The 26420-nt window shown below is 41.3% G+C and overlaps 11 protein-coding genes across 12 annotated transcripts; 5 read left to right on the top strand and 6 right to left on the bottom strand.

The window, feature by feature from the left end:
• Positions 1 to 556: 556 nt before the first annotated feature.
• LOC149269294 (uncharacterized) lies at positions 557 to 1277 on the bottom strand. The gene is made up of 2 exons (XM_089467787.1): positions 1172 to 1277; positions 557 to 1102 (listed from the first exon to the last, which is right to left on the bottom strand). Exons 1-2 carry the CDS (start codon positions 1181 to 1183, stop codon positions 668 to 670), a joined length of 447 nt encoding a protein of 148 aa, XP_089323913.1. The 5' UTR covers positions 1184 to 1277; the 3' UTR covers positions 557 to 667.
• Positions 1278 to 3794: 2517 nt separating this feature from the next.
• On the top strand, positions 3795 to 4550 carry LOC149269293 (uncharacterized). The gene is made up of 2 exons (XM_089466662.1): positions 3795 to 3932; positions 4004 to 4550. The coding sequence occupies exons 1-2, from the start codon at positions 3921 to 3923 to the stop codon at positions 4466 to 4468; spliced, it is 477 nt and encodes a 158-aa protein (XP_089322788.1). The 5' UTR covers positions 3795 to 3920; the 3' UTR covers positions 4469 to 4550.
• A 1360-nt stretch (positions 4551 to 5910) lies between these two features.
• On the top strand, positions 5911 to 6549 carry LOC149269292 (uncharacterized). The gene is made up of 2 exons (XM_089466660.1): positions 5911 to 6068; positions 6127 to 6549. Exons 1-2 carry the CDS (start codon positions 5955 to 5957, stop codon positions 6505 to 6507), a joined length of 495 nt encoding a protein of 164 aa, XP_089322786.1. The 5' UTR covers positions 5911 to 5954; the 3' UTR covers positions 6508 to 6549.
• A 595-nt stretch (positions 6550 to 7144) lies between these two features.
• On the bottom strand, positions 7145 to 7642 carry LOC149269291 (uncharacterized). The gene is made up of 2 exons (XM_089466669.1): positions 7588 to 7642; positions 7145 to 7514 (listed from the first exon to the last, which is right to left on the bottom strand). Exons 1-2 carry the CDS (start codon positions 7597 to 7599, stop codon positions 7212 to 7214), a joined length of 315 nt encoding a protein of 104 aa, XP_089322795.1. The 5' UTR covers positions 7600 to 7642; the 3' UTR covers positions 7145 to 7211.
• A 166-nt stretch (positions 7643 to 7808) lies between these two features.
• Positions 7809 to 8419, top strand: LOC149269290 (uncharacterized). Its single transcript, XM_089466663.1, has 2 exons — positions 7809 to 7964; positions 8023 to 8419. The coding sequence occupies exons 1-2, from the start codon at positions 7851 to 7853 to the stop codon at positions 8353 to 8355; spliced, it is 447 nt and encodes a 148-aa protein (XP_089322789.1). The 5' UTR covers positions 7809 to 7850; the 3' UTR covers positions 8356 to 8419.
• An 826-nt stretch (positions 8420 to 9245) lies between these two features.
• Positions 9246 to 11771, bottom strand: LOC149269288 (uncharacterized). 2 transcript variants are annotated; one of them, XM_089466665.1, is made up of 2 exons: positions 9732 to 9858; positions 9246 to 9673 (listed from the first exon to the last, which is right to left on the bottom strand). In XM_089466665.1, exons 1-2 carry the CDS (start codon positions 9741 to 9743, stop codon positions 9290 to 9292), a joined length of 396 nt encoding a protein of 131 aa, XP_089322791.1. In that variant the 5' UTR covers positions 9744 to 9858; the 3' UTR covers positions 9246 to 9289. The 2 variants fall into 2 exon arrangements, with proteins under 2 accessions (XP_089322791.1, XP_089322792.1); XM_089466666.1 differs by lacking the exons at positions 9246 to 9673; positions 9732 to 9858 and adding exons at positions 11183 to 11605; positions 11664 to 11771.
• Positions 10040 to 10565, top strand: LOC149269289 (uncharacterized). The gene is made up of 2 exons (XM_089466668.1): positions 10040 to 10122; positions 10196 to 10565. Exons 1-2 carry the CDS (start codon positions 10111 to 10113, stop codon positions 10496 to 10498), a joined length of 315 nt encoding a protein of 104 aa, XP_089322794.1. The 5' UTR covers positions 10040 to 10110; the 3' UTR covers positions 10499 to 10565.
• Positions 11772 to 11971: 200 nt separating the features above from the next.
• On the top strand, positions 11972 to 12497 carry LOC149269287 (uncharacterized). The gene is made up of 2 exons (XM_089466667.1): positions 11972 to 12054; positions 12128 to 12497. Exons 1-2 carry the CDS (start codon positions 12043 to 12045, stop codon positions 12428 to 12430), a joined length of 315 nt encoding a protein of 104 aa, XP_089322793.1. The 5' UTR covers positions 11972 to 12042; the 3' UTR covers positions 12431 to 12497.
• Positions 12498 to 13114: 617 nt separating this feature from the next.
• On the bottom strand, positions 13115 to 13744 carry LOC149269286 (uncharacterized). The gene is made up of 2 exons (XM_089466661.1): positions 13596 to 13744; positions 13115 to 13537 (listed from the first exon to the last, which is right to left on the bottom strand). The coding sequence occupies exons 1-2, from the start codon at positions 13707 to 13709 to the stop codon at positions 13157 to 13159; spliced, it is 495 nt and encodes a 164-aa protein (XP_089322787.1). The 5' UTR covers positions 13710 to 13744; the 3' UTR covers positions 13115 to 13156.
• Positions 13745 to 17836: 4092 nt separating this feature from the next.
• On the bottom strand, positions 17837 to 20934 carry ms(3)76Ba (male sterile (3) 76Ba). The gene is made up of 2 exons (XM_089466975.1): positions 20242 to 20934; positions 17837 to 20184 (listed from the first exon to the last, which is right to left on the bottom strand). Exons 1-2 carry the CDS (start codon positions 20745 to 20747, stop codon positions 17904 to 17906), a joined length of 2787 nt encoding a protein of 928 aa, XP_089323101.1. The 5' UTR covers positions 20748 to 20934; the 3' UTR covers positions 17837 to 17903.
• Positions 20935 to 23114: 2180 nt separating this feature from the next.
• LOC149269284 (polycystin-2-like protein 1) lies at positions 23115 to 25722 on the bottom strand. Its single transcript, XM_089466976.1, has 2 exons — positions 25622 to 25722; positions 23115 to 25544 (listed from the first exon to the last, which is right to left on the bottom strand). Exon 2 carries the CDS (start codon positions 25522 to 25524, stop codon positions 23338 to 23340), a length of 2187 nt encoding a protein of 728 aa, XP_089323102.1. The 5' UTR covers positions 25525 to 25544; positions 25622 to 25722; the 3' UTR covers positions 23115 to 23337.
• Between the last annotated feature and the right edge of the window lie 698 nt (positions 25723 to 26420).

The raw sequence follows: 26420 nt of genomic DNA, 5'->3' as shown, positions 1-26420 counted from the left end.
AAAAAAAAAAAAGAAATAAAAATAAACAACACGTAATTTTTGGAATTTTTAGCTAGAAGTATAAGTAATATTAATACAAAAAAATAATATTAAACAAAACAAAATATTGTACGTAAAATGAGGAGTTGAAAGCCTAGTGAAAATTTATAGCTAAATGTAAAACGAAAAACTGTTTTAATTATTTCATTCATTTTGCAGAACAACAAAATTTTTATGACATCACTAACTTAAAACTAGAAAAAATATGAAAAAATATTTCTTAATTGTTAATTGTTATTTTAAATTAAATGTGTGAATTTTGAAATAAATGTAAATTAAATCGAAGTATATTTTTCTATTATATCCAATAAGATCTACAAGAAAGTTTTCAATGCCTCTACGTCTCAATTCTCCCTTAGAAAATATGCCCCTGCCACACCTCATATTCGTATAACTCTTTTCGCTACCAACGATTTTTCAGTGTTGCAAAATCAATTATGGAGCTGTTATGGCCAGCCATAAAGCACCGAAAAATTGGCCACCCCTGCGGTCTAGACAAACAATGGAAAAGCAGCGATTTTCTTTCTTTTTATACAAAGTTGAACGATTTTTATTAAAGGCTATCAGTCATTGAGGATACACACACACACCTATATGGGTTGTTAATCCTTACTGGGCGCTGGCTGCTCTACCACAATGCGGGAGCTGCGGCATAGCCAAGTGGGGCTGCTCCATAAGCCAATGGAGCTGTGTACTTGGCAAACACAGGTGCTGCATAGGGCGACGCAAAGGGAGCGGCGTATGGTGAGACTGTCCTGATGAGGGGAGCGGCGAATGGAGTGGCCAATGGGGCAGCAACTGGTCGGAAAACTGGAGCAGCCAGCGGAGCAGCGACTGGTGCCACGGCGCGAACAACTGGAGCAACTGGCGCCACTGGAACTGGAGCTGCAATCACGGGAGCAGCTGCGATGCCATTGAAGGTTCTGGCCACCACTTGGCTGCTGGCAGCCGTGACCACAGGAGCAGGTGCAGCCAGAACGGGAGCGGGAGCCAGCAGAGGTGCAGCGTGCAAGAGACCTGGCTTGGCGGCAGCGCAGGCAATCAGAGCGCAGATGACAACGGCCTGTGGAATGTAGAGAAAGGATTAGCTGAAAGACCCCATCAAAGCATCCAAGAGCCATGGAAAACTAACGTATTTGAACATGTTGAATTGATTCGTGTTTGGTTGGGTATGATTTGCTGGCTTGCTTGATGGCTTGAAAGCGAAAAGCTAACTGATGTCAAACTGGGGCCATGCACCGCATATTTATACGTGCATGGAGCTGCTGCCGTGGCTACTTAAAATGCGCCCTGCGTCCAGCACGTTGCCCATTATAAGTGCTGGCATTATAATTGGTAGCTGAGCCGCTGCTTGGCTCCAGCCAATGTCTTTGAGGGCCTCCCGCTCTGTGGCCGAAAACCCGAAGGGCAGCCAATTTCGATTGCCGCAGCTAATTATACAAAATTTGTATGAAAATCAAAGTGCATGAAATTGAATTGATTGGGAAACTTGCAAATTTTATGATTTATATTTAATACTAATTTGGAAATAAATCTGAATTGGGACCTAGTTTCTTTTTTTAACACATTCAAAGCAAATAGAAACACCTAGTAAAATGTATATATTTGTATGTATATATATATATATTTAATTAAAGTATTCAATTTAATGAAACTGTATTTAATTGTTAGCTTTAATAAAAATGATTTCTTTCAATATTTATTTTAATATGCTTACTAAAAATATTCTTCTTGTTCAATTTAATATTAATATCTTTTAAATTTTAATAATAATATTACATTTGGAAATTTATTTTATTTTAGATATTTATTTAAACACAAATTAAATTTTTTTAATGTAATAATGTAATAATTTAATTATAAAATATTATTTATGAATATAAAAATATATTATGTATTTACACGTGTTTATATTCAAAATTTTTAAAATCATATAAATATTATTTTTGGGATATTTTAATAATAATAAAATTTCAATATTAGTAATATATTATTTTTATATACATAAATTCTACTCCTTATTTATAACAAAATTATTAGCTATATAATCTCTTTATTATAAAACTCTATGTGACGCCGCATTTGTTGCCTCGAGTCAACTTTGAGTCTTTGCGACTTGAGGCAAATGCGATGAGCTTCTGTCGGCTAAGCACTGCTCAGACACTGTCGCCTGACAGTGAACGCATAATAAAAACGCCAGCATTTTATTTATATTTTTTCCTATCTATTATTTTTCTGCATGTCATTTCCTATAAACCGATGTGCTAAGCTAAGCCGAGCAAACGATCAAAGCAGCAGACGAGGGCATAACTGGATTTACCACACACACCCCCCTCGCTTGACATGCCAAGGCGAATGTGATTTGTGTGTGTGTGTGTTTGTGTATTTGCAAAGCATCTTAAAGGTGTACAAAGTCTAGCAGTACGAACTGTAATTCTTGACGTAAATACTAAGTAATATTTTATGTCCCATAAATAAATCTCAATAAAATCTCTCATCTAAAATCTCACATAAATGTTATTTCCCTTATTCAGCTACCGATATTTTTGCCTCACATAGATTCTTTTATTTATTTCAGCAATATATTATAACCAAATGCTAAACACTTAAAGCACAATTCAGCTCCAGGTGGTTCAGAGAAATTCGACCAATTATACATTTTGAGCACGTTCAAGCGGCCACAGCGAACTTCAAATGATTTGCTCGCCCACACAGTTCGGGTCAGCAAAAATATATACACTCACCCACACAAATACACATATTTGTGTATGTGTGTGTGTAAACAAACGAGCAGTAAACATTTTAGCTTGTTGACACAAAATTGGTTTCATTTGGTTGAACACATTTTTATCAGGTCAAGGCTGATGCAATTCAATTTTGTTTTAAGGTTTAGTGAACCTATTGATTAAATGCTATAAATAAATACTATAGGGGAGAGAGAATAAAAGCTACAGAGGGAGAGAGAGAGAGCAATTAGCAGTGGAAGTAGAAAAGTATATTAAGAGCAAGTGAGTGCGAGCAAGAGAGATAGTGCAAAACTGAGAAAGAAATGGTAAGACACAGAAGAAAGATTCAGAGAGAGATAAAGAGATAGAGAGAGAGAGAGAGAGAGAGAAAGTAAAAATACTGATGAAAGAAACAAATTGAGAGTGAAAGTCAAATTGAGAAAGAAGTCAAAGATAATGATCTCGACAAAAAGTGAGAAGGGGACGGAGAGAAAGAGAGAGACTGGTCGAAAATCAACGGGAGAGAGACAAATGGAATACGAGAGATAGAATTAATGGAAGGAGGGATAGCTGAAACAGAATGTATAAATTAGGGAAACAGAGGCAAAGCTAACGATCGAGAGAGAGAGAGAGATAGAGATGTATACAGAGAATTACAGTGAAAGAAGTATAGTAACATTCAACCAGAAATGAAAGCAAAAATAATATAATACATATTGGCATTTCTGTTCTATAATTCATCAGCCTATCAATCATCTCTCATTCTTAGCTGTTCATTCATCAAAAGTTTTACCGATCATTTGCAGCTTGAGGCTTATGCACTTGAAAATAAAATCAAATTGCAATATTAGCCAACGCCTCCACACAGTTACCGTTACAGTTAGCCCAGGTGCGTCTGCGTTTCGGCTGCTTGGCTTTGCTTTACTTTGCCTGCGCGTTCTGCATGCTAATTTAGACTTTTTTATTTTTTTGCTGTCTTCTTCTCTTTGGACTTCTTCATTTTGTTTTCTCTCTCTCTCTCTCTCTCTCTCTATTGCGCGTCCGTCACGTGCGTTTTGATTTGCTATAAAAATAAATCGAAAACGAAGACATGTCATCAAACACAGTTTCGCTTTTCAAGTGGCAACTCCAAAAAGCAATCAGAAATCCCTCAACATGTTCAAATACGTAAGTTGTCTACATATTATGTTGTCCTGCTCCTGTTACTCATTCCACATGTCCTTCTACACTCTCTTCAGGCCGTTGTCCTCTGCGCTCTGATTGCCTGCGTCGCCGGCAAACCAGGTTTGCTGCACGCACCGCTCGCTGCTCCTGCCGCCCTCCTGGCTGCCCCTGCACCTGTCATAACTGCGACCAGCAGCCAAGTGGTGGCCAGGAACTTCAATGGCATTGCCACCGCTCCCTTGATTGCTCAGGTTCCAGTCGCTCCAATCGCTCCAGTCGCACCAGTTGCTCCAGTTGCCAGGGCTGTGGCGCCTCTTGCTGCTCCTCTAGCAGCACCCATCGCTGCTCCTCTGGCTGCTCCTCTGGCTGCTCCTCTGGCTGCTCCTTTGATTTCTAGGTACGCAGCTGCTCCCCTGGCTGCACCTCTGATTGCCAAGTACGCTGCGGCTCCCCTGGCAGCTCCACTGTACGCCAGATACGCCGCTGCACCTTTGGCACCGCTGAGCTATGCTGCTGCTCCAGCGCCGCTCTTGGGTTAAACAAAATGTATTCTGTGATTCGATGTAAAAATGTAACTAATATGTAATTAAATAACTATTAAACAAATTAAAAAAAAAAAAATTGTTAATATTTATGATAAATTTGGAACAATATTTAATGGATAAGCTCTACAAGCCTTAAGGAATTATATTATTATATTTATAGCCCAATGGCCTTGGACAAATAGTTCTAAGGTTTATTTAAAATTTTCGTAACAAAAAAAAAATAAATAAAATAGATATATATTATATTATAAATTCAATTAGAGAAACTACATTTATTTCATAAAACTCCTAATAGATCCCAGCTGCAGATCATTCACAAATGCATAATATAAATTTAAAAATATATGTTATATGATTTAATTAGGTTTTTAATTTAACGTTCTGCTAGGTAAGCATCCATATGTAAATTCAGTATTCTTTATAAAACTAGGGGTTGAGTACTGTAAAGTGATCTAAAAAACATTAAAAAAAACATTAAAATAAAAAAAAAAATTATTTTGTTTTAATTAAGTTTTAGTTTAGTTTATTCAATAAAAATTTTGTTCTGTTCAATGATTTATTTACAAAAATATATTTAAGTATTAACAAGTCATTGTCGTAAAAGTATAAGACATTTCTATTATATCTGATCCTATTCTTAGTATCTCAAAATTCTATTATACATAAAATAAAATTTTTTAAATTCTTCAACTAAACAATTCAACTGCAGTTTTTAACCTTTGACTTTTTTTTTTATATACATATAATTGATCTGTCACAAATTCCATATGCACTTTATTTACTATAATTAAATTCGGGCTTTGTCTTTCAGTTAACGGTTTGCTGTCCATTTCCCCATGACCTTGACATAATTGCATGTCTTTTTTCAAAACAAATTCAAAGTTGCTTTTGGACACTTTAATGTCACGCGTCGCTTCGCCAGTGTTGACAATATTTTTAACGTGGCCTACGTGACCTGCAATCCAATTGGCCAACGGTCGTTGCCGTTACGGACCTTTTGTTTATGGCCGAGCCGCAATTCCAATTAGAATAAGCAATGGATGCACAGAAATACGCAAAGTTGACATAAATTCAAAGATTACATATTTTTTTCTTTATATATATTCAGCATGTTACATCACATCGAAAGTTCTTGAAACAGAGGCGAGTATTTAACTTAAGGTGCAACCACAAATGCTGCTGTAGCATAAAAACGAATAATCAATATAAATGCGTATAGCTTACGAAATGACCAAAAATAAAAATAAAATCAAATAAATAGACAGACACAAGAAAAGAAATATTCCTAGCTCAACTGCAAGGAACTCAACAACATTGACCTTAAGCTGCACTTTTCGCATTTTTAGTCTCACGACGTGATATACATTAATCAGTGGGAAATAACACAAAGAGCCACGCGATAATGACTACGAAATGTAAAACTTTAACTAAGTCTACCAACTGCCTTTGCATTTCAATGAACCACACGAATCACAACTGAATGAAGACGGATTTTGGGTATAAATATGGACTGCCAGCTGCAGTGGGTTATCAATCAGTCCTCAGCTACTCCCAACAGCAGCACCACCTACAAATCCTCAACATGTTCAAATACGTAAGTATAACCAAAGGAATATCTCCACAATCCGAAATTCAACTCCAATTGTAACCAGGCCGTTGTCATCCTCGCCGTCGTCGCCGCCGTCTCTGCCAAGCCTGGTCTGCTCCTGGGCAGTCCGTTGGCCTACAGTTCACCAGTTGTGGCTGCTGCTCCTGCTGCAGTAGTTGCTGCTCCGGCTCCTTACGTGACGGCCACCAGCAGCCAGGTCATCGCCCGCAACTACAATGGCATCGCCGCTGCTCCAGTCATCGCTGCTGCTCCAGTTGCTGCTCCAGTCATCGCCAAGTATGCTGCTGCTCCTTTGGCTGCCCCATTGGCTGCTCCTGTTGCTGCTCCAGTCATTGCGAAATATGCCTCTACTCCACTGGCTGCTCCTCTGGCCTACAGCTCACCCCTGACCTACGCCGCTGCTGCTTCCCCTTTTCTGTTTTAAGAATATCTCGCTTAAATTAAATAAACAAAAAGACTACTGAAATATTTATTGTTTCATATGGGAAATGCAAATTTTATTGTTGCTGGGCAAATATTTTTCGTTTTTATTAGCTGCTGTGTCCAAAATCCATAATGAAATTAAATACATACCGATTTATACAATTATAACAATAAGCCAAAAGTATATAGACTTGAAACATACGCAATATTATAGTTTCTTCTTGATTTTACATTTAAATTAAAATTGTTTTTAAATTTTTGTAAATAAGTATGGGTTAGACCTTTAAGTTTTTAATATAAAAAATTTGATAACTCATTCTTGATTTAAAAAAAATTCTCTTATATACCCTGAACCAATTCGAAATGGGAAATCAAGGTATTATGGTTTTGTTTTTAAGGGATTGATGGCACCATTATTTAGGTGAATTTATGAATTATCATAAATCAAAAAAACCTAAATTTCAAATTCAAATTTAGGATTCAATAAAAAAAATAAATAAATAATAATAATATTAATATTTGAGCTCAAAGCATTTCAAGTAATATATTCTGATAATTTGTGAAATGATTTTATTGCAATCCACTTTCCACCAAGTTACACTTATCAGAACCTTATATCCAAGATAAAACGAAATTCATTAAATTTTAAGTCCATCTTTTATTTCATTCATTTAATTTCAGTCTCGATGATCACAGTTGCATAACTTAGAGTAAGAGGCGTGCTGGGGCAGCATAGCCAAGGGGAGCACTGTAGGCCAAGGGAGCAGCGAATGGAGCCGCAACATACTTGGAGATCACTGGAGCAGGAGCAGCCAGAGGCGCACTCACATAGCTGGCAAACACTGGAGCAGCGGCTATTCCATTATAGTTGCGGGCGAACACCTGGCTACTGGAAGAGGTGACATATGGGGCAGGAGCAGCAATCAGTGGAGCACTATAAGCGAGGGGCGCACCCAGAAGACCTGGCTTGGCAGCAGCGCACGCGATGATGGCAAGGATAACAACGGTCTGCAAAGAAGAACAAAAATATTAATCATTATAAATATAAATTTGAGTGAAATGAAATAAATATTCAACTTACGAATTTGAACATGTTGAATGGATTCGATTTAGTTCTTAGTCTGAAGAGAGCTAAAAAGTCACAGTTCGAGCTGTGGTATTTATACCAAAAGAGGACTACGAGCTCGACCTTACAGTTGCATTTTGTCAATTCGTTGGCCCTACGACGTGTTATACATTAATCAATGGGACAGAGCAGAGGCGATAATGGCTACAAAATGTTAAACTCTAACTGTGTTTACCCACTGCCTCTGCATTCCAATGAACCACATGACTCACAACTGAATGAAGACGGATTTTGGGTATAAATATGGACTGCCAGCTGCAGTGGGTTATCAATCAGTCCTCAGCTACTCCCAACAGCAGCACCACCTACAAATCCTCAAAATGTTCAAATACGTAAGTATAACCAAAGGAATATCCCTGCAATCAGAAACTCAGCTCCTATTATTACCAGGCCGTTGTCATCCTCGCCGTCGTCGCCGCCGTCTCTGCCAAGCCTGGTCTGCTCCTAGGCAGTCCGTTGGCCTACAGCGCACCAGTTGTGGCTGCTGCTCCTGCTGCAGTCGTTGCTGCTCCGGCTCCTTACGTGACGGCCACCAGCAGCCAGGTCATCGCCCGCAACTACAATGGCATCGCCGCTGCTCCTGTGATCGCTGCTGCTCCAGTCGCTGCTCCAGTCATCGCGAAATATGCTGCTGCTCCTTTGGCTGCTCCTCTGGCTTATAGCAGTCCCCTGGCCTACAGTTCACCTTTGGTTTATGGCGCCCGTGCTCCAGTTCTTTTGTAAAATGAAGAAATTAATTTTTGGGAATATTTTAATAAATAACGCTTAAATTAAATCGTAATAATAATTTTTTTTTATTTGAAATGCTCGACATTGAGGCACTGTGCCAATTTTGTTGGACTGATTCAGATATAAATAAATATTTGAATTTTTCTAAAATTTTAGGTAATCAATTCATTGGAAAGAATTGGAAATTTTCTCATACAATGCATTAAATGAATAATTATACCCATAAAAAATTATTTTTATTATTATTATTATTTTTTCTTTTTTTTGCCAATTTACTCCTATTATTACAAATATTCTGTACGGTAAGGAAAATAATTTTACTCGGCAAAATAAAAAAATTAAAAACTAAGAGATGCAAATAATAAAAAATAATCAAATGATTTAACATCAAAGAATGTATACAATATCATGAAAATTTTTTAAATATTTTGAAAATTTTAAGTTGTAAAACTATAATAATAAAAAATCATTCATATATTTAGTATGTTAAATTTGCAAATATTAAAGCATTAGAATTAAAATAAAATAAACATAATACATAATTTCCATTAAAAGTGATAATGCAATAAATATTCTTTTATCTGAGATTCAATTATAAATATTTATAGATATATGTATGTGTGTATAACCATGTTTTCGCGTTGACTCATTATTTCGTCTCTCAATTAACCGTTTGCTTCAGAGTTCATTAAACTGTGGAGACCTTGGCAAGCCAGCCCTTTGAGACCTTGACACACATGCGAAATATCAATGCCACACGAAACATTCGGCATCAATTATTTGGACAACGTTGTGAACAAATGTTTTCCCCTGAGTACGTGACTCCAATACCGAAGCAAATGAAGGTGCCCCACAGCAGTTTGAATTCCATCAATAAGTTTCAGTTATTAAGCATTTTAAGTTTTATTTGCAGTCACATGAGGAGTCCTTACAAAAGAACTGGAGCGCGGGCAGCATAAGCAAAAGGCGAGCTGTAGGCCAGGGGACTGCTATAAGCCAGAGGAGCAGCCAATGGGGCAGCAGCGTACTTGGCGATGACTGGAGCAGCAACTGGAGCTGCCAATGGAGCAGCAGCATATTTCGCGATGACTGGAGCAGCAACTGGAGCAGCAGCGATCACAGGAGCAGCGGCGATGCCATTGTAGTTGCGGGCGATGACCTGGCTGCTGGTGGCCGTCACGTAAGGAGCCGGAGCAGCAACTACTGCAGCAGGAGCAGCAGCCACAACTGGTGCACTGTAGGCCAGTGGACTGCCCAGGAGCAGACCAGGCTTGGCAGAGACGGCGGCGACGATGGCGAGGATGACAACGGCCTGGTCATAAAAAGAGTTAAGTTTCGGATTGTGGAGATATTCCTTTGGTTATACTTACGTATTTGAACATGTTGATGATTTGTTGGGGGTGCTGCTGTTAGGAGTAGCTGAGGACTGATTGATAACCCACTGCAGCTGGCAGTCCATATTTATACCCAAAATCCGTCTTCATTCGGTTGTGAGTCATGTGGTTCATTGGAATGCAGAGGCAGTGGGTAAACACAGTTAGAGTTTAACATTTTGTAGCCATTATCGCCTCTGCTCTGTCCCATTGATTAATGTATAACACGTCGTAGGGCCAACGAATTGACAAAATGCAACTGTAAGGTCGAGCTCGTAGTCCTCTTTTGGTATAAATACCACAGCTCGAACTGTTGCAGGTCATCAAAGACTTTTTAGCTCTCTTCAGACTAAGAACTAAATCGAATCCATTCAACATGTTCAAATTCGTAAGTTGAATATTTATTTCATTTCACTCAAATTTATATTTATAATGATTAATATTTTTGTTCTTCTTTGCAGACCGTTGTTATCCTTGCCATCATCGCGTGCGCTGCTGCCAAGCCAGGTCTTCTGGGTGCGCCCCTCGCTTATAGTGCTCCACTGATTGCTGCTCCTGCCCCATATGTCACCTCTTCCAGTAGCCAGGTGTTCGCCCGCAACTATAATGGAATAGCCGCTGCTCCAGTGTTTGCCAGCTATGTGAGTGCGCCTCTGGCTGCTCCTGCTCCAGTGATCTCCAAGTATGTGGCGGCTCCATTTGCTGCTCCCCTGGCCTACAGTGCTCCCCTTGGCTATGCTGCCCCAGCACGCCTCTTACTCTAAGTTATGCAACTGTGATCATCGAGACTGCAATTAAATGAATGAAATAAAAGATGGACATAAAATTTAATGAATTTCGTTTTATCTTAGATATAAGGCTCTGATAAGTTTAAGTTTGGTGAAGAGTGGATTGCAATAAAATCATTTCACAAATTATCAGAATATATTACTTGAAATGCATTGAGCTCAAATATTATTATTGTTATTATTATTATTTATTTATTTATTTTTTTTTTTTTTTTATTGAATCCTAAATTTGAATTTGAAATTTAGTTATTTTTGATTTATTATAATTCATAATTCACCTAAATAATGGTGCCATCAATCCCTTAAAAACAAAACCATAATACCTTGATTTCCCATTTTGAATTGGTTCAGGGTATATAAGAGAATTTTCCTTAAATCAACAATGAAGTTATCAAATTTTTTTATTAAAAACTTAAAGGTCTAACCCATACTTATTTACAAAAATTTAAAAACAATTTTAATTTAAATGTAAAATCAAGAAGAAACTATAATATTGCGTATGTTTCAAGTCTATATACTTTTGGCTTTTTGTTGCTGTTAATTGTATAAATCGGTATATATTTAATTTCATTATGGATTTTGGACACAGCAGCTAATAAAAACGAAAAATATTTGCCCAGCAACAATAAAATTTGCATTTCCCATATGAAACAATAAATATTTCAGTAGTCTTTTTGTTTATTTAATTTAAGCGAGATATTCTTAAAACAGAAAAGGGGAAGCAGCAGCGGCGTAGGTCAGGGGTGAGCTGTAGGCCAGAGGAGCAGCCAGTGGAGTAGAGGCATATTTCGCAATGACTGGAGCAGCAACAGGAGCAGCCAATGGGGCAGCCAAAGGAGCAGCAGCGTACTTGGCGATGACTGGAGCAGCAACTGGAGCAGCAGCGATCACAGGAGCAGCGGCGATGCCATTGTAGTTGCGGGCGATGACCTGGCTGCTGGTGGCCGTCACGTAAGGAGCCGGAGCAGCAACTACTGCAGCAGGAGCAGCAGCCACAACTGGTGCACTGTAGGCCAATGGACTGCCCAGGAGCAGACCAGGCTTGGCAGAGACGGCGGCGACGATGGCGAGGATGACAACGGCCTGGTCATAAAAAGAGATAAGTTTCGGATTGTGGAGATATTCCTTTGGTTATACTTACGTATTTGAACATGTTGATGATTTGTTGGGGGTGCTGCTGTTAGGAGTAGCTGAGGACTGATTGATAACCCACTGCAGCTGGCAGTCCATATTTATACCCAAAATCCGTCTTCATTCGGTTGTGAGTCATGTGGTTCATTGGAATGCAGAGGCAGTGGGTAAACACAGTTAGAGTTTAACATTTTGTAGCCATTATCGCCTCTGCTCTGTCCCATTGATTAATGTATAACACGTCGTAGGGCCAACGAATTGACAAAATGCAACTGTAAGGTCGAGCTCGTAGTCCTCTTTTGGTATAAATACCACAGCTCGAACTGTTGCAGGTCATCAAAGACTTTTTAGCTCTCTTCAGACTAAGAACTAAATCGAATCCATTCAACATGTTCAAATTCGTAAGTTGAATATTTATTTCATTTCACTCAAATTTATATTTATAATGATTAATATTTTTGTTCTTCTTTGCAGACCGTTGTTATCCTTGCCATCATCGCGTGCGCTGCTGCCAAGCCAGGTCTTCTGGGTGCGCCCCTCGCTTATAGTGCTCCACTGATTGCTGCTCCTGCCCCATATGTCACCTCTTCCAGTAGCCAGGTGTTCGCCCGCAACTATAATGGAATAGCCGCTGCTCCAGTGTTTGCCAGCTATGTGAGTGCGCCTCTGGCTGCTCCTGCTCCAGTGATCTCCAAGTATGTGGCGGCTCCATTTGCTGCTCCCCTGGCCTACAGTGCTCCCCTTGGCTATGCTGCCCCAGCACGCCTCTTACTCTAAGTTATGCAACTGTGATCATCGAGACTGCAATTAAATGAATGAAATAAAAGATGGACATAAAATTTAATGAATTTCGTTTTATCTTAGATATAAGGCTCTGATAAGTTTAAGTTTGGTGAAGAGTGGATTGCAATAAAATCATTTCACAAATTATCAGAATATATTACTTGAAATGCATTGAGCTCAAATATTATTATTGTTATTATTATTATTTATTTATTTATTTTTTTTTTTTTTTTATTGAATCCTAAATTTGAATTTGAAATTTAGTTATTTTTGATTTATTATAATTCATAATTCACCTAAATAATGGTGCCATCAATCCCTTAAAAACAAAACCATAATACCTTGATTTCCCATTTTGAATTGGTTCAGGGTATATAAGAGAATTTTCCTTAAATCAACAATGAAGTTATCAAATTTTTTTATTAAAAACTTAAAGGTCTAACCCATACTTATTTACAAAAATTTAAAAACAATTTTAATTTAAATGTAAAATCAAGAAGAAACTATAATATTGCGTATGTTTCAAGTCTATATACTTTTGGCTTTTTGTTGCTGTTAATTGTATAAATCGGTATATATTTAATTTCATTATGGATTTTGGACACAGCAGCTAATAAAAACGAAAAATATTTGCCCAGCAACAATAAAATTTGCATTTCCCATATGAAACAATAAATATTTCAGTAGTCTTTTTGTTTATTTAATTTAAGCGAGATATTCTTAAAACAGAAAAGGGGAAGCAGCAGCGGCGTAGGTCAGGGGTGAGCTGTAGGCCAGAGGAGCAGCCAGTGGAGTAGAGGCATATTTCGCAATGACTGGAGCAGCAACAGGAGCAGCCAATGGGGCAGCCAAAGGAGCAGCAGCGTACTTGGCGATGACTGGAGCAGCAACTGGAGCAGCAGCGATCACAGGAGCAGCGGCGATGCCATTGTAGTTGCGGGCGATGACCTGGCTGCTGGTGGCCGTCACGTAAGGAGCCGGAGCAGCAACTACTGCAGCAGGAGCAGCAGCCACAACTGGTGAACTGTAGGCCAACGGACTGCCCAGGAGCAGACCAGGCTTGGCAGAGACGGCGGCGACGACGACGAAGATGACAACGGCCTGGTTACAATTGGAGTTGAGTTTCGGATTGCAGGGATATTCCTTTGGTTATACTTACGTATTTGAACATGTTGAGGATTTGTTGGGGGTGCTGCTGTTGGGAGTAGCTGAGGACTGATTGATAACCCACTGCAGCTGGCAGTCCATATTTATACCCAAAATCCGTCTTCATTCAGTTGTGAGTCATGTGGTTCATTGGAATGCAGAGGCAGTTGGTAAACACAGTTAAAGTTTAAACATTTTGTAGCCATTAACACTTTGCATGCTTTTTACTGTTATTTCCCATTGATTAATGTAAATCACGTCGTACGCCCTAAAATTCATCAAATTCAGACTTAAGGTCAATTTTCGATTTCATGAAGTTTTTTTTTTTTTTTGGAAAATGTTCAGCCACAAGTGAAAATGCAACTACACAATTTGTAATGCTGCAATTTATATTTTTAAATCAACTTTTAGCTTTGCCCTGTTATCTGGGGACTCATTAGGTGCTGCTGTTGCTGGATGTCGTTCAGTTGTTGTGGCGTTCAGTTGCTCCAAGTTAGAGCGCTGCTTCGGCTCCAGCAATGTGCTTTATTCTCGTGGAATTTCCACTGCTCCGTTGCCTAGGCTGCCTTTGCTTACTGCTGTTGCTTATGGAGCTGCTTCCTGGCTGCTGTTGTAAGCGGAGACTCAAGCTATTTCAAGCTATCGTCATCATCGACTGCATATCCCTTAAATTGCCTAAATGTTTGAAAACTGTTTACTTAGCATACACTCACATGCTCTGCCTCACTCTAGCTCTCTCTCCCTCTCTCTCTGCCTCTTTCACTCACATGGCTTTAAACTCTTGCGCGTGGCTTTTCCACATGGTTATTTGTTAGTTTCGCGAGTTTATCTGAAATGCTTTCATGGCGCATTTCATGCATTGATGCACAATTTCAAAAGCCATTTTTGGGCTCGCGCTTGCTGATAGACGATAAAATCCTTAGCATGCGAGCAAAGCAGTGCCAAATCCCCGCCATATGTTATCGCTTATTGCTTGGCCCCGCGCATAGGTTTAGGCTCAGCCAGAGCTGCGCGAATGGCGGGCGGGGGCAGTCGAGTCGGCAGTCGAGTAATTTGATTAGTTGCAACTTGGTGAAGTTGTTTGTAATTACAAAAACCGAACTACAATGACAGCAGCTGCGTAATTGAATTTACCTGGCCAACGGGTGGGGAATGGGGGTAGTCACAGCCATGGCCCAAACTGGCAACTGCAACCAGAGTTGTGTGAAAAACTGTGCGACTTTCGCGTTCGCCTCTAAATAATTAAAAGTTCGTCCTTGTCCGGGCAGCGCGTTGGCCGCCCATTTTGCGTTTTTGTTTGCCATTTGTAATTGCTGTTAATGGCAAAAACAAGCAACGGTACATGGCCCTTTGTTAACCTACGCGAGTAAGCACACGCCTCCCCTCCCCGCCCAGCCAAACAACTTGGCAGCGCGCAACACTACACGGATTTTGCATTAAAAAATCACGCGCCCAGCCCAAAACAAACTCCGAATGGCGACTGCATCTCCATGGCTGGCGACATGGACTAGCCAAAAAGTAGAATTCATGTATTTATGTAAACAAGTTACCCATTTTTTTTTTTTTTTTTTTTTTTTAAATTTGTTGTCTGCATGTTAAGTAAAGAAATTTGATAAATGGCGACAGCTACACATTATAATAATGTTGAGCAAAAGTTTTTGTTGATAATTTGATTAGCGCTGGATATATGCAAATGCGGATGGATATACCTACATCTAGGTAGAAAGGTGAGAATTGTGGAGCTACTTGAAACTTACTTGGCAAGTAAACCGATTTGTAAGCAAGCAAAGTTTTACAAAATTGAATTAGATTTGAATATGATATATGATATGATTATATATATAGAGTCAATAGATAGGTGTCAGTAAGTAAAGTGAGGTAAAACCAAATTATATTAATATTCAAATTATACATATCAGCATATATTGTGATTATGAATAGCTTTCATATAAATTAATATCCCCAAAATGAGGATATTTTCAATTCTACTACTATACAATTAAATTTTAATTTTAAAATTCTAAATTTAATTAAATTAAATTTACTATGCAATATAAAATTTTACCTTTGCATTTTTATTTATTTTTTGAATACACATGATTCGTGTAGCCGTAATATAATAATGCATTTGTTTTATATAATATGAATGCAAGTTTTTTAAATAAATAAACATAATTCGAGTAGCCGCAATATAATAATATAATTTTAAAAGAATTATTTTATATATAATTTATTAATTTTTTTTTTTTGTGAATAGTTAAATTTAAATAAATTTTAAATGACAATAGCAAACCAATTTAAACTTAATTTTCTAAAACAAATATTATTAGTTTATCTTAAAAATTAAATTAAAATAAATATAAATTAAAATTAAAAGTATATATAAAATATAATAAAAGTAGTATAAATATAAGTAGTACTTACATAAAAAAAAAATATATATATATATATATATAATAGTATATAAAAAACTTAAATTTCTCCACTGCTAAAGAACACATAAAATAAAATAACTACATAATTTTGAACAGATTTTTCTACCAACGCTGAATATTTTCAATTGAATTTTTCTATCAATTAAAATATAAAAAATAATTTATATGGAAATAAGTTAAGTTCTTCTATGCATGGAATTATAGAAATATATTTAAGCCTAGCTAAGACTTTTATGAGTAAATAAGATTTTACTGTAGGATCTAGTAATAAATAAATAAATATTTATGACTGACTATACATTTTACTATCCATTTTCCTATCTAACAGACGCCCTCAAAATAGTTAATTGCAATGTAGAAAATATAAATTTGAATATAAATTTATGTCCAAATTCACTTTCAACGACCCAATTGCAAAATTCTGTTTGTATTCGAGTTGCTGCTAATGATCCACTCGAAATCGTGCCCACTCCGACCTTTGGCCGAGGCAACGTCCTTGCTAAGGCGACTCATCCTGTTCGCCTGTCTGCCGCTAATTAGGCTAAACAAATTATGGAATATAATTAATAGAGAGCACGGGAAAGCAATTAACTTTTTGTGATAAGCAACGGCAGATTTATGTCTATCTCCGGGCTATGCCTAACCCAAACTCCGGCTACCAGGGTATACATACAATATATGCACATACCCTGTAAAAGAAGCGCAAAACAAATTGGAGATATTTTACAATTCACGTAGTGATATTTGCATTTTTGATTACTACAATATTTGCTGCATTGCTTTTTGTGTATTCGTAGGTGTCGAGTGTCGAGTGTCGAGTAGGTTGGCTTGAAACGTGTCAAGCAAATCAAAAAGGTCGATAAAAACCAGAAAGAGGGACAGCCGAATGGGTGGGGCATGCGCCCATTCGAATTGGCATACAAAAGGTCAGCCAGGCCCAATCGCCTTTTGGGTTATTTCTTTATGCAAATCATCGCTAGGGATTGTGTGGGTAAGGGGCGGCATTTGCATTTGTTGTGGGCGTGACAAGGTCTGATTATGTTATTGTTGTTGTTGTTGTTGTTGTCGGTCTTGTTGTTGTTGTTGCTATTAGTGCTGGTCAGGGCTTCGTTCGCGGTGTCATTTGCTTAATTTGTTTGTCGCGCTCACACATTGCCAAACAGATTCAATCGAAACGCTTTTAGCCCTGCAGACAATGGCCAAAACAGCCCAGACAATGGGAGCCATGTATTATATTTCCAGGCAATTGTTGAAGTTGCGCCGGAGCGGTCTTCTACGTTTCAGGGGGCATGCGGTTTCGTGTTCAAGCAGCAAAACCTTAACAGCAGAAGCCACTCGAGGGCAGAGGCAATAACACCCACACGCTAAGCGAGTGGGCGACAGGAATCGGGCCTCAGAACGGGACTCGCTCGGACGGATGGACGGTCGGACGGTCGGTCGGTCGGTCGGTCGGTGCTGACGTGTTTCGCTGCAGCGAGCCACACTTAACCTTGGCTATATACGGCCGAGGACACGCCACTTAACTTATGAATTAAATTCCAGCGCTCCGCAAATCCTGTTGTCCGTCGCATGGCATATTTGATGGGCCAGCACTCACGACTTTAACCCAAAAAGCGCTGCGGCCTGACACGATGCCACGATGCCAGCTGCCAAAAGCTCAGCCGAGAGAGCAATACACGCAGCAAGAGGGCGAGAGAGCATCTACTCGACTCTCTGCAGCGAGCGAGCGAGCTTTCTGCGTGCCATTCCATTCAGCGCGCTCTTTAAATCAACGGGTTTCTCTTGAACTCAACGTGAAAGAGTAGAGGACTATGAAAAATTCTTTATTAGTTGTAGTTTGGCTGAGTGTATTTCACTGGCAATTGAGAAGCTACATATGCATGTGGTCAAGTGGGAAACAGTGATATGAATGTGCCGTTGCATTCGGGCTTGGGCCGGGGGGCCACAGTCGCCGTCGACTTGGGCTTGCGATGGTTGGCGGTGAGCAGGTAGAGCTTCTCCAGCATGGTGTCGGCCAGGGATGAGGTCATCGCGTAGACGTGAATGGCACCACTCTCGTACACCTTGGCCACCACGCCGGGCACCGTCTTGTTCACGTAGTGGGCGTACCTGGCGCTATCGTGCATCGGCTCGGCGCTCAATGAATACGATTGGCTGAACTCCTCGATGTTGATCTGCCAGGTGAACTGGGCGATGTGCACCATCTGGGAGTGCACGGCATTGCAGTGGGGCAGCTGAATGGTCTGGGCGGCACCCAGAATCTTGGCCAGCAGAGTCCGCTGGGTGTCCAGGAGCAGCGCCTTGCTGCGCGCATTGACGATCAGTATGCTGCCGGTCTGCCAGATCCAGGCCATGTGGCCGGCCTCGTAGCTCTGCTGCAGCACCTGGATATCACTATTGTAGATCGCATTATCCAGCTCCAGGGCCAGCTGGCTCACATCGATGCGACGATTCGCCTGCACTGTGCTGTACATCCGCACCATCTTCATTTCGATGGACATGTTGGTGCGCTCCACCTTGCGCTTGTTCGGCTGGCGCAGGATCCGCAGCTGCTGCAGGCGCTGATCGAGATGCGAGGGCAGCGCCGGCATTTGCAGCACCCGCTTCAGGCTCTCCAGATTCCTCCTGACGGGCTCCGATGGAAATTTCATGCGCAGCCGCTTGCTCTGCGGATCGCGAAACTCGCTCATGTTCTGGTCCACGATCTCATCAAAGTCCTCCAGCCGGCGCTTATAGCTGCTCTCCCACTGCCCCGCGTCCGCCTTTGCCACTGCCGGCTTGACCTTGGGCTGCAGCTGGCTGCACTCGCTGATCTTTGCCTCGAAATCGATGGGCTCTGCCGTTGGCTGCTCACTGGCGGGCATCGACTCGATCCGGGTTTGCACCACGAGCGACAGATCGTGGCCCACCTGTTGCAGCCACTCCTGCACGACCTTGTCCTCCGGCTTCAGCCCCCCCACACTCACTATCACCGGCTGATCCGTTGCCTCGCCGGTGGGCCGATTCTCCGCTGTGTCCTCCAATATAATCAACTCATTGATATTTACCGGCTGTAGCTGCTCCGCCGCCGGCTCCACAATAATTATCGACTCGATGGCCTTCTCCAGATCCTCATTGTTGACCACGATGGGCGGATTGACCTCTGAAATTTCCACAGTTGCAGTTGCAGTTATTCTCTGCAACGGTGCCGGCGGCGGTGGTGGCCGTGGTGGCAGTGGTTGCGGTGGTTGCGGTGGTTGCGGTGGGGGTAGTGGTGGTGTTTGTGGAGGCGGGTTGTGTGGCGGATTGGGTGGCGGGTCGGGTGTCAGTGCCGGCAGCTCTATATCTGGCTCCAGAGACTCTATCACTGCCATTGCAGCTGGTCTCATCCACCTGTTGCTCCTCATCTGTTTCAATATCTGGGGCCTCAGCGTATCACGCAGCTCTTTTATTTTCTCCTCGTTTCTGGCCAAGTTCAGCAACTTTTCGTAATTTTTGATGTCGCTTAGTGGCGTTTGCAGGCGGTTCGACTTTATGAATTCCAACAGGGCCCGCTCCTCTTCCAGGCTGAGATCCATGCTCTCGAATTGTATGCTCATACAGCTCACATCCTGCTGCAGCACTTCCAGATTCCTTTCCCACTCGTCTCTGTGGGGGAATTTGTCGTTGTCGATGGACGCGATGGCTGTATCGATGTCAGCCTTCTGGGCCAGGGTGAAGAGGGTCTCGCATTCTCTTTCGGGGCTCGGCGCAAACTGAAACGCGGGCGAGGGCAACGGTGAGGGCGTGGAGGGCGGCTCATGTGTACTCCTCGAACCTAGTAAACAGCAAAGTGGCCACTCGGCTGTTTCGCCTCGGTGCAACGCCTCGTACCTCTTCCAAAGCTCCTGCGACGTGGGCAGACGGGGTGCATCGGGTTTCGCTTCGGGCGATGAGTCCTCAGAGCGCTGGCCGTGCATCCAGTCCATATTATCGCTGGCTGGCATCTCTTCAACGGTCCTTGCCTTAGCCTTACAGACAGCAATTGGCTCGGAGGTTTCCAGCTGGGGAATGACGAAGCTCGAATAGCGGCGGGGTGGGGGTCTGAGGCGCTCCACCCTGGAGCCGGACAACCCAAAACCCAGCTCGGAATAGGTAAAGACGTAGGCCACAGGTAGCTGCTCTACATTTTCGCGCCAAGCTGCTTGTCTATTAGAATATATATTAATACATATATTAAATAGAAAGACTTGTTATAGTTATTACTCTTTGTCGGACGGATCACGGCAGAGCCACTGTGCTTGCTGCCGCAGTTCCGCCCGCCGCAGTGCGTCCCGCCGCAGTGCCTCCAGCCGCGATAACCCTTGCCGCGGTGCCTCTTCCCACGGTGCTTCCGGCCGCGAATCCAGCAGCGGTGCTTCCAGAGACGGTTTTTCCACTGGTGCTTCATCCAGCCGCGTACCTCTTAGCCACGGTTTATTAAGCAGCTGCTGCGGCTCTGATGGCTCTGATGGCTCTGATGGCTCTAATGGCACTGATGGCTCTGATGGCTGTGCCGTCTCCGGACTCGAAACTGTAAGTGGACTTAACACTGTAAAGGACGAGCTTTCCGATTCGGAGAGTTCATGTTTGTGTCTTCGCTTGTGCTTTGAGTTCTTCTGCTCGTAGTGTTCGCCATGCAACACCTCCTGCTCTAGTTGCTTATCGGCATTGCTCGGCGTGGCTCCGGACTTCTTCGATTGCTTATGATTTTTCTCCATATTCCGCGTCATGATCTTAAAATGTTGCGCACTGTGCACTTACGCTGCTTGCTCTGCACTTTTCCGTCTGTTTTTAATCGATTTTGACACGTAGCGAGTGCTGGATAATGCCACAAGGGGCAAACGCAATAAAAGCGAGAACAAAAAGCAGTGTTGAGAAATGAATTTCGATTTGTTTGGCATTTACTTGAAATAACATTTCAACTACATAAATGTTCACACATCGATTTTGTGGGGTGTCGAAGGTATTTTTATTATTATAAAATGTATACAAAAATAAGGAAATAAATAAATAAAAAATGGAATGGTCTTGAGGGGCTGAAGACGAGGGGAAATGACCAATTATGGACGTATGCCTGGTACAGGCAATGGAGGTCCACTGAGGACCGTGAAGAGGCTGGCAGCTTCATCCATCCTTTATCTGCAATCATCATTTGACATGCGCTCCAAAGCAGTCTAAGACCACCTGACCAAGGCAGGATGCCCAGGAAATAGTCGCCGCAGATCTGGAAGAATTTCGCATTTGCAGTGCAGAGCTCTTTACGGCGATCCAGCTGCATCTTCACGGAACTGCAATGCTTTAAGTCGGTTCTAAATACACAGCAGAAACCGGTTATAGCGACGCTCAAGGGACCGCCGATATACCCGGAAGACGCTATATAGCCGTATAAGTTTGCTCATCTACGTTTGTCTGCGGACCTGAATTTTCGTACGCACGCTATAACCGGTTTCGGTATAGCCAGATTCTACTGTATTCTAAAAATATACGGCTAGACTTCTTCCTTAGCTGTAGACTTTCTACTTCCGTTTTAAGACAAAAATTATTTTCTAAGCAAGCGCTTGAAAATTTGATGCTGATGTTGCCTCGTCAAGAGGAACTGAATGAATGTAGCTAAAATCAAAACTGCCATAAGCTTTGTTTTGTTGTTGACAGCTATGTAAAGGCATCGTTGGGAGCAAAATTATTGTACAATATTTTTTAGTATTTAACAATTTTTGGCTTCGCCTGCTATTTTTATGAACAGTACAAAATGTCATTTTTTTACAGTCTTGCTCAAAATGGGGAACTTTGTTTTCAAGCAAATATTTTATTGAATTTGCTACATACAAATATAAATTCTAAATGTATAAAAGATGTGTGTGCAATTATGATATCTTTAATATGATTCATTAAATTTATAAGGACGTGCTAAGCCAGAAAAATCATTATTCTACGATATTTTAAAGTTAAGGCAAGAGTGAGTATCATGCAGTCAGTGCTGCCCGACTGCAACTGCTCAGATTTGTTTTAATCTACTTAAGTTGCTCTTTAGCCCAGCCACATTTACTGGGAATTGCTTCAATTTCAGTTTGTCTTTGGGTCCGAAATGCAGACAGAGCTCTCTTACTTGCATATTTCACCAATTTAAAGTTGGCATTAAAATATGTTAACATGCATTTAATGCACTGTTCCTAAAAAACATTCCATAAAAACTTGCTCGACTCGGACTGGCATTAGAGAGTTTTTTTGTTGTTCTTTTTTTATCGCTCCACCCCGCACTTAGAGCATTCAAAACTTTATAGGACTTTTGATTGGGACACTATTTCTTAGTGTCTGGCTCACACACAGACACACACACACACATACCTCTATATAGTTGTACGAATAGTCAGGTAGTTAAAACTTTTATATTGAGCCAGAGCGGGCAGGAATCATTTGTGATTTCTGTGCCTGCAACTGGGAACGGGACACAGTGTCCTGTCTGGCCAAAGTTACACTGACTGCAAGAGTGCTCTGTCACTGCTCATTTGTTGCTAATAATTATAAAAGTTTACACAATTCTCCCAAGTGGCACACACCCACACCCACACACACAGTCACATATGTGCACACATTATGCACCCAAAAAAAAGTTGCAGACAGTCAGGGGGTGGAGCGTGGAGTGTGGGGCGTGGCTGAGGGCTGGGCAAAAGTTTAGCGCCGCTCGCAATTGTTTAGTTTAGCTACATTTGCTGTTGATCAAAAATGTTTGCGAAACTGTTTCCTATTTTTCTCTCCCTCTCTCTCTCTCTCTCTCTCTCTCCCTCTCTCTCTTTAGTGTGGGCTCTAACAATAACTGCAGCCTCCGATTACACAAAACCGAGCAGCACAAATAGTTTTCAGCAGCAGCAGCAGCAGCAGCCTAAAAGCATGAGGTATTAAATTTTTATTTGCCAACCTATAACAATTGTTCGAGCGCTCTCAGCTCGGCTGCCCGATGTGCTGCTGCGCTACTTATGAGTCAACTCCGTTTTGGACCGCAGCCAGGCTGCTCAGGTTGCGCAAGTTTTTGCAAACAAGTCCAACAAAGCCATCACCAAATTGCCCTAAAAGCCTTTTCAAGTCGAAAGTTTTCTCTGTTTGCGCATAATTATTTATTTGTGAAGTCACACAGCAGAGCAGGAGGCAGCAGGGGCAGCGAAATGAAATAAAATTAAATGGCAAATGAAAAATTAAGAACAAAAAAAAAGAAAAAGAAAATAGAAAATAGCAAATGACAAATGCCAAATGAAAAACAACAACACACAAAAACTAACTGCAATTATAAATTATTTGCCCCAGCCGAGCCGAGTCGACCCCTGCTCATACCATGCTGTCATAGGGTGGCTTCGGCTCTTTGCCCTTTGGCTTGTGTGGCTTGTGCTGCTGCTTCTTCTCCTCGATTTCGGCAAACAGTATGTTCTCCAGTATTTCCATTTGTATATTCAAAATGCGCGATATGGAGAGCGTCAGCTCAATGCGCTCCCTGTACTCGACCTGAAGGAAGTGCTCGTTCTTCTCAACGGAATGGCCGGTCTTCTTGCGCTCGCGCTTGTCCAGCATGATTTGGACGTTCTCGGCGACCGTGCGTCCGTTGCGCTTGTAAAACTTTTCAACGCAGAAGACCTTGCCAAGGATTCGGAAAGTATGGTCGAACTCCACGCGCAGGAACTGAAAGAATGTGATTTGCTCCTTGAACTTGGCGTCGCCCAGGACCTTGGCTTCGATGAAATACGTGTTGATCAGACTGGAGAAGACATTGAGCAGGAGCACCACAACCACAAATCCCATGGTCGCATACAGAATAACGCCCAGGTACTTGCCACCGTGGAAGAGATCCTCGGGCCGGATCTCGGTCTTGAAGCCGAACGAGAAGCACAAGATGGAAACAACACTGGTGAACGCATGGATGAAGTACGTGTTGTTGTTGCCATTGATGACGCACGTGGCGATGCCGAACGCCCCCAGGAAGATGACGATGGTCGAGCACGTGATGAGCAGGGGCATCCAGGCCGAGGACAGGGTTCGCGTGAATATCTGAAATACCCGGGCGAACTGCAGCACCTTCCACAGACGCAGCGTGGTGGCGCTGATCAGGAAACCGGTGAGAGCATTGCACAGGACATACAGGCGAGCCGGAATGCGAAAGTCGAGAAACTCGAGCTTATTGGCGCCCTCCAGCCTCTTCAGCATCGAGGCCACAATCGATGCCCGCCACACGATCATGGCAATCAGCAATATGTTGACCACTATGATGAACGCATCCATTATAAGCCAGATGTTGCGCAGCTTGGACGGCTCGTACCAAACGTTCACGATGAATGCTTGAATGAAGTTCAAGAACGTGATCACGTAGTAGAGCAGAATCAACAGTCTCATATACGATATCTCCAGGCTATTCACAATCAGCTGAATGCTGTCGCAGTGCATGCCCGGTATGATGCTGCCGAAGGGCGTCTGCTCCACCCACAGCGTGCACACGCTGAACATGTCGGCGTCGATGTTGTAGAGCGTGAAGTCCATGAAGACGGCGCTCGTGTTGTATGTCAGCCAATTGTAGTCGGACAGAAACTCAAGCACCTTCTGGCTGTTCTGCTTGGCGCGACCGAGCAGCGCCACATAGCCCTTCAGCTCCGGATAGTTGTGCATTTGGCCATGGTGATTGAAGTTGAGCACAAGCTTCTCGGTGAATTCGCTCCGGCCCATGGGCACCCAGGGATCGTAGACACGCCAGTACTTGTCCGCATAATGGTATTGCTGATATGGCAGCTGCCAATCGGGCTTGTAGGGCTGCTCCGTGTACTCGGGATTGCCGTAGCCGAACTGTTCCTTCGCCAGCCGGAGCTGGCGCAGCCGCACCACGCCCAGCATCTTCGACTGCATGATGTGCGCCCAAATGGAGATGCCCATGGCGGAGTCGCCCTTGTTGAAGGCTTCGACTAGTGACGATTGTATGAAATCAAAAAGCTGATTCAGGTGATAGACCTCGTTGAGGCCAACGTAGATCGAATGATTAAACATCAACAGGTTATTCATCGTAACCGTATTGTAGTAGGTCAGCTCGTTGCGCGAGACCAGGACGACCCCGGTTAGCACCAGAAAGTATGTGCCATAGAGGTGAAGGTCGTGGATAATGTTGCGGAACTCTAGATTCAGCTGCTCGTTGCGGTAGCGCTCGGTGATCCGCATTTTCGATTTCATTGACCTCAAGCGCAGCTTCAGAAAATCCAAACGATTGTAGTTCTCAATATTGTCATCCTCCTTACGGTACGGCCGATATTTGGCCATGGGATACGGCCAGAGGGACATGTCCAAAGCGATGAAGAAGAACTTGATTGGGTCGGCAATCGTCCTCTCGAAGAACAGCACTATGACCACAGTAATAAGCACGTTCTTCGCAGTCATCCTCTCGTGGTCAAAGCCCGAAAAGTAAATCATGAGACCCATGCAGGTCCCGACGATGGCTGTGGTCAGCAGCATCAGTAAGTGGCGTCTGGTTTTCGGCTGCATGATTGGCACAGCAGCTGAAACTAATTTATATATATATATTTTTTTGTTATTATTATTATTATTATTATTTTTTTTTTTTTTTTTTTTTGGTAATTACCAGACGATGCTGCCAGCACTAAAAATAACGTTATATAATTTTGAAAAGTAGTTTCGTAAAAACTTGGCCAGCTACTCTAACAGAAAAAGCGCAAGCATCTAGATTTCAATTCAAATTCAGAAAATATATTTAAAAAAAAATAACAATAATAATAATAAAAAAAAAATTAAAAATAATAATATATATATTGTTGAATGAGAAAAACTAGACACAAATAAATAAATTGAATAAAATAACTGAAGATAACAAACAGTTGTTAAATAAAATATAAAGTGTCCCATATAAACAAATAACTTTTTTAAGGAAAAAGGAAAGTTATTTAAATGAAATAAATTAATAATAAATAAATTTAAAAAACACACACACATAATTAAAAACTAATTTCAAATAAAAACAATTAAAATATGTATGTATATATAATATTTACAAGTTTTTACTTCAAACATTTTTAATATTTCTTCAGAACATTCTCTGATTTCGCTAGTGAATATATATATATTTTTTTTTTTTAAGAATAAAAAGCAAATTTAATTTTTCGGATATCTCAGACTTAAAAGGACATTCTTTTTGTAAAACTTAATATGAATATAAATAATACAAAAAAAAAAAAAAAAGAAATTTCATTTTTGGAATAGTTCAAACTATGAAGAACAATCTCTTTTTTAATAATGAATATTCAGTTCAGTTAATATATGTATAAATATATTTTCCTTCTGTACTAACATTCAGTGGAAACAAAAGACAAACTCCAAGTTGACCGTAAATTTCTTTATTATATTTTGGGAGACATAGAGTTGAT

This window comes from Drosophila arizonae, chromosome 4 (assembly GCF_054131065.1).
Source record: "Drosophila arizonae isolate 15081-1271.41 chromosome 4, UAZ_ARI_1.0, whole genome shotgun sequence".
NCBI lineage: Eukaryota > Metazoa > Arthropoda > Insecta > Diptera > Drosophilidae > Drosophila > Drosophila arizonae.
Note: the sequence above shows the minus strand (reverse complement) of the source record. Positions and strands in the feature narration are given on the sequence as shown.

Coding starts and splice junctions, on each gene's coding strand:
- LOC149269292 (XM_089466660.1), top strand. CDS start 5,955: ATGAAGACGGATTTTGGGTATAAATATGGACTGCCAGCTGCAGTGGGT. Junction 6,069..6,126: donor TCCTCAACATGTTCAAATAC/GTAAGTATAACC, acceptor AATTGTAACCAG/GCCGTTGTCATCCTCGCCGT.
- LOC149269290 (XM_089466663.1), top strand. CDS start 7,851: ATGAAGACGGATTTTGGGTATAAATATGGACTGCCAGCTGCAGTGGGT. Junction 7,965..8,022: donor TCCTCAAAATGTTCAAATAC/GTAAGTATAACC, acceptor TATTATTACCAG/GCCGTTGTCATCCTCGCCGT.
- LOC149269286 (XM_089466661.1), bottom strand. CDS start 13,709: ATGAAGACGGATTTTGGGTATAAATATGGACTGCCAGCTGCAGTGGGT. Junction 13,538..13,595: donor TCCTCAACATGTTCAAATAC/GTAAGTATAACC, acceptor AATTGTAACCAG/GCCGTTGTCATCTTCGTCGT.
- LOC149269284 (XM_089466976.1), bottom strand. CDS start 25,524: ATGCAGCCGAAAACCAGACGCCACTTACTGATGCTGCTGACCACAGCC.